Here is a 10,492-nt window from a genome sequence, read left to right on the forward strand (position 1 = left end):
TTTTTTAAGCGGGGCTATTATTTATTTATTTATCTATTTATCTATCTATCTATCCCCCTTTTTTTTCCCCCTTCCTTCTTTTATTTCATAACCGGTCTTGTCTCGGCAGCGGTCGCGCTGGCTCGCGAGGGGGGTTTCTGCGCGGCGCGGCAGCGGGGGCCCTAGCGAGATCCAGGCATATATATATATAAAATATATATATATATATATTTAGCCCGCTGGTTTAGCGTGCGGATGCGGAGGCCGTCGGTACAGCCATAACCTCCCCGCTCCGCCACTGGCCACACTGGGCCGGAGCAGCTAAGCCGGACACCGGGAGGAGGAGGAGGAGGARGAAGAAGAAGATGCGTTTTCGCCCCGGCGATGGTTAAGCTGCTTTTTCGCTTTTTATCCGCCGCGGGGCTGCTCGGAGGATGCTCCCTTGCAGGCCTCCCCCCCCTCCCCTCCCCACCCCACCCCGGGCGCTTTTTGGGGCGATTCGGGCCGCAGAGGCGCTTTTTGACTTCGGAGGGGTGTTTTGGGGGTGCCGCCGAGCCGGCGCCCCAGAGCCGTGAGCTTGAGGCGGTATTTTGGAGGAGAGGTAAAAGTTTGCCGTCCCTCCCGGCGTGCAGTTTGCCGAGCGGCAGAGGGGATGGATTTAGGCCCCGCTTTTCCAGCGGGCTCCCCATCGCTCCGATCCGCCGGCGGCTTCGGGGCGAGACGCAGCGGCGACAGCATACGGCTCCCTCCCGGGCTGCCTGGCTGCAAAAAACATTGCATTTTTTAAAAATCTTATTTTTGGGCTACTTTCTAGCAGGAAAAAAATATATATATATATACACACACACACATCCCCCCCAACGCCCCCCGTTCCCACAGGTTGGGGAGGTCGAAGCCGCTTTGCTTTTGTTCCTCCGCCTCTCCGGGAGCTGGCGCGGCGGGGGCCGGCTGGGTGTTTTTTTTGGGGGGGTTTGTGTGTGAAGTTGTCCCTCCTTGTCCCCCCCCTTCCTCTGTAGAAAAACGCCCCGCGGGCAGCAGCGGTTCTCGGCTAGACCCGGAGATGGACGCGGATAAGGGGAAGCAGCGCCAGTACTCTCAGAGGTGGGCACGCCGGCGGGGGGCTCGGAGGGGACCGAAAACGAGACGGGGTGCATTTCGGGGGGGTGGAGGGGGGACCCTGGCCCTTCCCCGGCCAAGTTCGGCAACGGGGGAGCCCCTGGGGAGGGGGCGGCCGCCTGCCGGATCCAAACGCCCTGGGCAAAAGCCGGAGCTAAAAAACAATATATTATGCATAAAATAATCTTTTCTCCCTCCAAAAAAAAAAGATCCTTTTTTTTTTGGCTTGAAAAAATGCAAATTGTCCCTCGGTGCTTAAGATGTTATGACAAGTGCATGTGTATTTAACGTTTGTGTGTGTACTGCGGGGCTGGAGGGAGGGGGGAGAAATTGCTTGCTGACGCCTTGCACGGCCTCGGGGTGAAAATCGCTGCCGAGTGACCCGTGCCTCAGTTTCCCCACCTGTAACAGCGGTAACAACCGTCCTGCCGGGTGTTTTCCCATCCGGCAGTCCCTCGGTGCTTATGTGCTTAGCAGTATCTGTGGGTGCTTGGCCCGGCTCATGCCGGAACCCCCGGGTTCCTCTCTGCTGCCCACAGGAAATACAGATTTGCTGCTTTCCTAAAAAAAAAAAAAAAGGGGGGGGATAGTGCCTAGGGAAGCCATAGTTGAGGCCCGGCCGGCTCCGCGCAGCCTCGAGGTCRGTGTGGGCAAAGGGCGATGCCGGGCCGGAGCAGTCCCTGGCAGCAGCTAACGGCTCCGAAACACGGGGGCCGAGCCGGCTTTCGAGGCCAGGGTGTCCATCCGTCCGGATGCCGATTCGTGCTCGCGGGCCGCTCGTGAAGGTGGTTGTATTTGGGGCTTCGGAGCTCAGGACCTCGTTGGCGGAGCGGATGAGCCCCCCGGTGCCAGCTCCTGGCGTATTTGGGGGATACAGGCCCGGTGCATTTGGCGGCAGGACCGGGAACAGCACTGGTTCCTCCTTGGCTCGGAGCCGCGACAGTGGCCTTAGCACCCAGTTTCCGTACAGAGCTGCCGTCCTCCCGGGGGTCCCTCTCGCCCCGTCGGTGGCTCCCAAGCAGGTTCCTCCTTTCCGGTGCCACCACGCGGAGGTTTTTAACCCCAGCGCTCGGAGGCCCGGGTTGGTTTCGGCCCTTCTGCTGGCTTCTCCGGCTCATCTTCGGGCTTGCGGCGCTTTGCCCATCTTTCAGGGGCATTGCCCTGCGCCCCCATCTCGGGCACCCTCTTGCACGGGCGTCCCATCCCGCGGCCGTCTCCGGCACRGCTTCCCTTGGCTGCTCCATCCTCACCCGGTCCGCGCTTCTGCTTTGCACCGATTCCTTCCCCGCTCTGGAAACGGGAGGCCGGAGAAAGCCCCCAGCGCCGTCCGGCAGAGCCGTCCCCAGCTCCCACCTCCCGGCCGGTGGGAAGAGCGGAAAGCAGGGCGCAGACCCCACCGGGTAGCCCGGCGGCCGCAGCATCCTCCCCGCGCTTCGTCTTCGCCCGTCCGACACCCCTTCCGCAGGCGGCGCCGGGCCRGGATGGGGGTTTTGCCCCGCGGCTAGCTCCTCCGGCTTTTGATCGGGAGAGGAAATCTGAATGAGAAAAACCAGTTTGCAGCCCTTCAGGGGGCGGAAATGCGGGGTTTAATTGGTTCCATCTTGGGTGAATTCTTCTGGCACAGGATCCCCCGAGCGGCTCCTCTCGGAGCGAGCGCCGGATGGGGATTTCTGAGCTCTCCTTTGCCAGGTTTCCTGGTGGCCGCGCCGGGTTTCGTGCCTTGCCTCCGCTTCCCTGGTGCCCCCTGGAAAACCGGGCTGGGGGATGAGGCTGCTGGGGTGGAAGAGGGTCATCCCGTGTCCATGCGGGAAGGTCCCCGAGGCTCGAGGCGAGACTTCTCCTTGCAGAGCCGTGAGCCGCTCCGGGAAGCCCGCCCAGGCACGGCGAGCTGGCACAGCGCAGCATCCCCCACGGCAAGCCGCTGGCTTTGATGCCGCTTTCCGCCYGCCGGCTCCGGGTTGGGGTTTTATTTTTTATTATTATTATTATTTTTTGCAGCGGGGCCCTTGCTTTCTCTTGAAAAACTCCCGCTYGGGGCAAACGCTGGTTGCACGCGTCTTGCGGAAACACGGGCCGGTTTCTCCGCGTCACTGCCGGAGAAGCCGTCTGCGGGGCAGGATGGCATTTTTGGGGCTCCGCCACGGCTTTCCTCAGGGGCTGTCCGAACCGATGCTCTCCCAGGGGATGGGGGGGGGGGGAACTCTCTTCCAGCCTGGTCCACGACACCCCGTAGCATTTAGGCACGCCGGTGGCAGCTCGGGGCGTCCCGCTGCGCTCCGCCCCGGCCAAACGGCGCCGGTCCCCGGGCGCTAACCCTTCTCGCGGCGGTGCCGTGCCGCGTCCGTGAAAAGAATCTCTTGTTTCTTTTTATTTCAGCGAAGGCGAGACAGAGAGGGCTGCCAAAGTAGAGGCGTTCCCTAGAGCACTGTAGCTTGACTTAGCGGCAGTTTGGTAGGAAGTTGGAAGGCTAGTGAGCTCCGGGGCCTGGCGCTTGTACCCACCCGTGCCATCATCTACCTCCATCAATCTGGAGCCGCATCGACACGTCTCCCCCGGCAGCTGCGGCCACCTGGCTTCTGAGGCCAGCCTGTGAGTACCAAACACGGCGTGCGCCCCACGTCTCGTCCCCGCCGCCGCAGCCGCCCCGGCGCCCGCCTCCCCGCTTCGGTCCTCTCCCCGGCTCGCCCGCTCTCCACGCCGGCTTCCTTCCCTCCCCGCCGCGGAGGCGGTTTTCTAGGCTGCCGCGCTCCCCTCGGCCAGGCTTCGGGGCTCCGCGCATCCGCCCGCTTGCTCTTCCGACGGCCTTCCTCCCAGGACGCCCCCTCTCCTGCCTGCCTGCCTTCCTCCCCGCGCTCGCCTCCGCTGCCGGAGCCCTCTCAACCGGCACAGCGCCTTTTCCGCCCGTGCGGTGCCCATCTCCGGGGCGTCCCATCCTCTCGCGCCTGCCCCTGCCCTCAGGGACCTGCGGCACGGGGCTCCGGCGCACCGCGCTGCGGAGACCTTCTCCGTGCCGTGCCAACCATGCAGGAGAGCTCTTACCCACATTTTCCCCCCCACACCCCTTTCCCAGCCAAAAACCAGGGACTGGGACAGCCCTAACACAAGCTTCCCCCCCCAGGGGCTGCAGGGTCCCGCGCACCCGAAGACCCCGGTGCATCCCGCAGGCCGGGGGCAGGCGTGTGCTGCAGCATTCCCCACCCTTCATAATTTCCATTTTAATGGATTTTTTTTTTTTTTTTTTGCCGTGTGTCAGCCTCCATTTTTCATAGTTAGCTCAGAATATAGAAAAAGGGAGTTTATATATTTTCCATCTGCTTTATATCCCCTCTAGCACCCTCCCCCAGCTACCCAAGCGCCTCTCGCGCCGTTCCAGCCCTGGGAGAGGGGGAGCAGTCCCTCTGCTCCAGATGAAATATTACACAATTTATAAAATTAAGTTGGGACAGGAATAGGATTTTTTTTGGCACAGCGGCCGCTCCTTTCCTTTTTATTCTAGGCAGGTTCGCAAAGCTCCAAGTGCAGTGGTTTTGGCTATTGTAGCAGCCTCATTATTTAATAAGGCCTCCTCAGGTGGAGGGGGAGGGAGACGGACGTGCAACGTTTGTGCTTTCCTCCCCGTGGCTGTTTCAGGTTGTACTGGGATCTTTTCTTAAGAGGAAACCCGAGTTCGGTTTAGCAAGCCCAAGAGGAAAAAGCTCGTTGTTTATAAGCAACCCTACGATAACGGCGCCTGAAAAACGCCGGGCCATCAGCAGAGATGCTGCTTCGCGGCAGCGGCCTTTGCAAACGCTTTGCGGCTCGGTGATAGCGCATCGGCCCGGGAATCGGGGCGGAAACCAGCCCCGTCCGAGGCTCGCGGCATCCGCGGAGGGTTTCCAGGGCCGCTCTTGGGCCCCCTCCATCCCTGCCCTGGGGCTGGTTTTGTCTTTGGTGGTAAGTTGGAGCAAAACCCGGGGACGCTGCTTTTCGGGATGGGGGTAGCTATGGCATTCTCCCTGCGCTTAGCAAAAGAAATAAGGCAGCGGTCAACTCGAAGCTGTTCTCATGCCGCTTGGGGTAAATTAAAGCGAGATTTGGCCGCTCAGGAGGTGAACGCGAGGGGCAGATGGGCCCAATTCCCCATCACGCGTGGGCACAGGCATGAAGCAAAACGAAGGGGGAGAAGCGGGTTAAACCTTCTTGCGTTTGGACGAGGCCAGATCCTGCAAGGTCAGGGCCCGAGGGCCGTAGGGAAGTCACTTGCCTGCGGCAGGGCGTCACGAACCTCCCAAATCTTGGTCCCAGCATGTAGATGCCGCGCTAGCGGCTCCTTCCACCATCAAGGAGCAGGGGGAAAACAGAGAGGTCACAGTAACCAGCTCAAAAAGCGCTTTCTGAGCTTGGGCCCTCCTCTTCCTCCCAGGGATTTTGGTGCTGGGGAGGCAGGTGGGCTTCGGAGGAGCCTTTTATATCCTGCTCCTGCCCAGCCCCGATTGGTTTCACAGCTGCCGGGAGGTTTCTGCCAAAACGACGGGGCGGCTGAGGCTCGTTCCGCTCCTCGGCGCTCAGCTGTGGCGCCGGGGTCCAACCGACCCGTTATTTTCCCGCGTCTGCCCAGCTCGTGGGGAGTTCAGTACAAAACGGGAAGGGGGTGAGGCCCGGCTGGCTTTGCTGGGAAAACTGTCCCGGTGTTTCTGCCAGGGGGAGCCTGGCGGCGCGGTGCGCCGCTCGCTCCTGCTGGGACACGTATGGATGAGTGGGATGGGAAGGATCGTGTTTTACGTTGGCGGAAATCCAGGCCGGCCCTCCGGCAGCCGGAGCCAGGATGTGGCCGGGGACAGTGGTTCCCGGCGGGCAGGATCGGGCCTGTCGGCTGCCTCCGAGGTGCCGCACGGAGGGTTTCGAGGTTCCAGGTGCCATCCCGGCTTCGTGCTGCCCGCGGCAGAGCCGGGGCCGAGCGCGTCGCCGCTGAGTGATGCTCCGCTCCCCTTCGGAGCGGCCGGCGCCGTTTCCCCCGGCCGGATCGGGGACGGGCTTTGCGCGGGATGCCCGGGCGTTTCCCGGCAGGGATTTTAACTGCCTGGGCGAGGCTCAGCACCGAGCCGCTTGGGAAGGAGCGGAGAGACAGACGGACGGGGAGAAAGATGGACGGAGGGGGCAGGGGCACCTGCTGCGAGGGACGGAGGAGTGACTCCCTGGGCCGGCTCCAAAAAAAAACCCTCTTCTAATCATAGCTCCGGCTTCCTGTTTTCCCGGGGAGGAGCGAAGGGGCATTTACGCTTCCCACGCGGCAGCGTTATTTTGCTCTCCGGGGTTTTTTCCCCCCCCGCTGCGACGTCCCCTTTCCATCCCGGCCGCGCTCCTTCGGCTCGGCGACGGCGTCTCCGCTCCCCGCCTGGCTTTGGCCGCCGCTCCCTTGGCACGCAGCGCTCTTGGCGCGCTCGGCTTTCGCGAAGGCCGACGGCGGCGCGCTCCGACGCCGAGCAGACGGTTTTATACCTCCAGCCGCGTCCGGCGGCTCCGAAGGGGAGCGGGCACGGCGCGAGCGAGGCGCGCTAACGCGACGGCGGTCCGCTCGCTTTTTTTTTTCTTCTGGAATCGCCTCTTTTCTTGGCAAAGCATCGTTTCGGAGGGGYTGGAGTCCCCCTCGCTTCCGCCGCGGGGGGGGGGGAAAGACGGCGGTTGCGGATCTGCCGTCCGTCTTGGAGGTGCCGGTCTAGTTCCTCGCCGCCGCAGGGCTCCAGCCTTGGCCTGGTTTACATCGCGAATGGAGGTCGCCTCTCCGCGGCTTCGCCGCCCGGCGAATTGGGGAAGGCGCTAAAGAGGCTTCCCGGTGCCTGGCGGTCGATGGCGCCGTGTTATTTTCGCTCCCGCGGAGCTAATCGGGTCGAGGCTCCCCGCCGCCGCCGCCGCCGCTTTCTCCGCACGGACGCCCCCTTTTTTTTTTTCCCCGCCAGGTTCTCGGTGTCAATGAAATACCTGGACGCGGACGGCGCTTCCCACAAAGAGCCTGGCTTAATTTGTCAACGTTTAATGTCTGGAAGAGATAAAAAGCAGCGATGCAGGCTCGAATCCTGCAAGAGGCTGCGCGTCCGCTCGCTTTTCCTTGGGGGAGCTCTCCTTTAAATTTCACCGGGGCCTCTTAAGTACTTCKCCTTAAAAATGCCCTTAAAAGAGGTTTGCTGGGCTGGTTTTAAGCGACCGAAATGCCCCTTTATGTGGGGCCGCGACGCTGTTGTCATTTTCTTGCCGTTCCCTTTCAGATGTTTCCTATTAACCAGCGATGGATTTAGAATTAATTTATTTTTATTTTTGTTTTTTTTCCCTCCCCTCCTTGCCGACGGCGTCGAACCGAGAACGTTCTTGCTCTCCGCGCCCGCGCCATGCCCCGCCGGCAGCCTTCGGATGGGCTTTTGGGTCCCGGCCGCAGCGGGAGGATTAATCCAGCCGGCTCCGCGTTGCTCTTGCGCTCGCTGGCATTTCGGGGTCTTTAAGGGCTTATTTCGCATCGGGCCGCTTTGGTTTCTGGCCCTCCGGAGAGGCGTCTTTGCACCCGACATACATTTCTGCGCCGTTTTTAGCACCCTCCCGAAAAGAGGGCTCCCGGCTGGGGCGCCRGACCCAGCAGGGATTCGCAGGCTGGAAAAAGCTCCCAGCCCTTCCAACAGGCCCTGCTTGTTCCTTGCCCCGGTTTATGGCCTGGGCGTTGCCGCCGGCGCGTCCCTCCGGCTCCGGCTCCAGCTCCGGCTCCCCTCGTGCAGGGAGGGAATATTTGCAGGCGACGCCGGGTGAGTGAGGGAGCCGGATTGAGACGGCGCCGCGATGCCGGATCCGGCTGTGCCGCCGGGGTTCGCGCTCGGCTCCCCGCTCTCCTTGCTTCATCACGTCCCGGAAGGCTTTCCTGGGAAGCATCAGCTGGAAATTGCAGTGTTACCAAATGTGCTCCTAATAGGAGCCTCCGGCGGTGGCACAGCTGCATCCCAAGGGAGCGGGGCGCGCGTGTGGGGGTGCCACTCCGGTGGTCGCGGGGTCCCTCAGCCTTGCGCCGTCCATGGGGTTTGAAGGCAGGACTGGGAGCCAGGAGCAGCCCGGGAGAAAAGCGTCGGAGCCGTCCGTCCTCCCTCGGCGTTTGACGGTGCCTCCCGCTCCGCGCCAGCGCCGCGAGCGGCCCGCACRCCCCGGCTCCGGCTTTCTCCTTCGCCCCCAGCCTCGAAATTCCCCGTAAGGCCGTGCCGTTTGGGCAACGCAGCCGCCATCCCCCCCCTCCCTCTCCGGCTCTCTTTCCCCTGGGAAACGGGGCATCCCGGGGGCCCTGCGTGCCGCCCAGCAGCGGCGTCCAGGAYGGACCGTCGTCCTGGGGTGGGTGGGTGGCAGCTCCTGCCAGGCTCCTCCGTCACACCGGCTGTTCCGTCGGGAAGGGCTGGGGCCGGTTCCCGGCCGGCAGAGCCCCCCTCCCGTAACCCTGCCTGTTTCTCCCGTAGGATGGCGGAGCCTCGCTTTAACAACCCGTACTTCTGGCCGCCCCCCCCCACCATGCCCAGCCAGGTAAGATCCCCCCGGACGGGTTTGGGGGAGGAAGGGGGGGCGGAAAGGGGGGGCCGGGCAGCTCGGCGTGGGGCCGGGGGCTGGTGCCAGTCCCGTTCGCCCCTGACCCACGGCTCTGCCTTCTCCCCCCCCCTTTCCGCCGCCGGCAGCTGGACAACCTCGTYCTGATCAACAAAATCAAGGAGCAGCTGATGGCGGAGAAGATCCGGCCCCCGCACTTGCCCCCCACCTCCGTGGCCTCCCAGCAGCCGCTGCTGGTGCCCCCCTCGCCCGCCGAGAGCGGCCAGGCCATCATGTCCCTCCCCAAACTGCAGCAGGTCCCCGGCCTCCACCCGCAAGCCGTCCCCCAGCCCGACGTGGCCCTGCACGCTCGGCCGGCCACCAGCACCGTCACAGGTACCGCGACGCGCTTGGGGAATTTGGGCGGGTGGGGGGGTCCCTATCCCCCCAGTTTGGGACCCGGCTGCCTGCAAGGGTGCTTTGACGGTCCTCAGCAGCTCGCGTCCCCTCCCGGTGGGGACAGAGGGGGTGGTGGGACGGCCAGGTGACCTCCCCAACCCCCCAACGCCGGCTCACGTCGCCCCCCCCTCTCCCGCTTCGCCCGCCAGGGCTGGGGCTGGCGTCGCGGGCGCCCGCCGTCAGCACGTCCGAGTCGAGCGCGGGCACGGGCACGGGCACGGCCACCCCCTCGACGCCCACCTCCACCAGCCAGAGCCGCCTCATCGCCTCCTCGCCCACCCTCATCTCAGGGATCGCCAGCCCGCCCCTCCTCGACTCCATAAAGACAATCCAGGGCCACAGCTTGCTGGGGGCGCCCAAGGCCGAGCGGGGCCGCAAGAAGATCAAGGCGGAAAACCCCTCGGGGCCGCCCGTCCTCGTGGTCCCCTACCCCATCCTGGCCTCGGGGGAGACCGCCAAAGAGGGCAAGACCTACAGGTAGGTGCCGGGCGGGCGGGCGGACRCGCGCCGGCGGGAGCCGCGGGGAGCTGCCGGCCCCAGCGCGGACCCTGTGGGGCTCTCCGCAGGTGTAAGGTCTGCCCCTTGACGTTCTTCACCAAGTCGGAGATGCAGATCCACTCCAAGTCGCACACGGAGGCCAAGCCCCACAAGTGCCCSCATTGCTCCAAATCCTTCGCCAACGCATCCTACCTGGCCCAGCACCTGCGCATCCACCTGGGCGTGAAGCCCTACCACTGCTCCTACTGCGAGAAGTCCTTCCGCCAGCTCTCCCACCTCCAGCAGCACACCAGGTGACGGCACGGACGCGGGTTCCTGGTGGGGGGGGGGGTGTCCGGCAGCCCCTCTTCCCTCGGGGCGGCCGGGGGTTTCGCTTGGGGACGGCGGCCTGACGTTTGTCCCCTTCCTCCCRCTCGCCCCGGCGCAGGATTCACACTGGCGACAGACCGTACAAGTGCCCGCACCCCGGCTGCGAAAAGGCGTTCACGCAACTCTCCAACCTCCAGGTCGGCGCTCCGGGGACGGGAAGGGGGAGAAGGGGAGGGGGGGGAAAAAGAGCCCCAGGAAAGAAAAAAAAACAAAAAAACGGGAAGGAGCTAGGCGGAGGGGACGGACCGCAGGGGGGTCGGGGCCCCGATTGCGAGCGCTGGGAGCCGACGGCGGCCCCGTTCCCGCTGCCGTAACCCGTTCCCTGTTTTTTTCCCCCCCCCCCCCCCGCTTCACCTTTGCAGTCTCACCAGCGACAGCACAACAAGGACAAGCCCTACAAGTGCCCGAACTGCTACCGGGCCTACACGGACTCGGCGTCGCTGCAGATCCACCTCTCGGCGCACGCCATCAAACACGCCAAGGCCTACTGCTGCAGCATGTGCGGCCGGGCTTATACCTCGGTGAGCGGGGCCCGGGGAGGCGCCGG

At 63.9% G+C, this 10,492-nt stretch overlaps 1 protein-coding gene across 1 annotated transcript; it reads left to right on the forward strand.

Moving 5' to 3' along the window:
* Positions 1 to 18: 18 nt before the first annotated feature.
* On the forward strand, positions 19 to 10,487 carry ZNF362 (zinc finger protein 362; the record flags this gene model as incomplete). The annotated part of the gene is made up of 8 exons (XM_026058162.1): positions 19 to 366; positions 996 to 1,080; positions 8,556 to 8,619; positions 8,769 to 9,015; positions 9,228 to 9,555; positions 9,645 to 9,869; positions 10,004 to 10,082; positions 10,308 to 10,487. Coding segments are annotated over exons 1-8 (1,230 nt in total), but the record flags the coding sequence as incomplete, so codon positions are not given.
* Positions 10,488 to 10,492: the final 5 nt, after the last annotated feature.

Source organism: Apteryx rowi, unplaced genomic scaffold (assembly GCF_003343035.1).
Source record: "Apteryx rowi isolate R43461 unplaced genomic scaffold, aptRow1 scaffold_1431, whole genome shotgun sequence".
Classification (NCBI taxonomy): domain Eukaryota; kingdom Metazoa; phylum Chordata; class Aves; order Apterygiformes; family Apterygidae; genus Apteryx; species Apteryx rowi.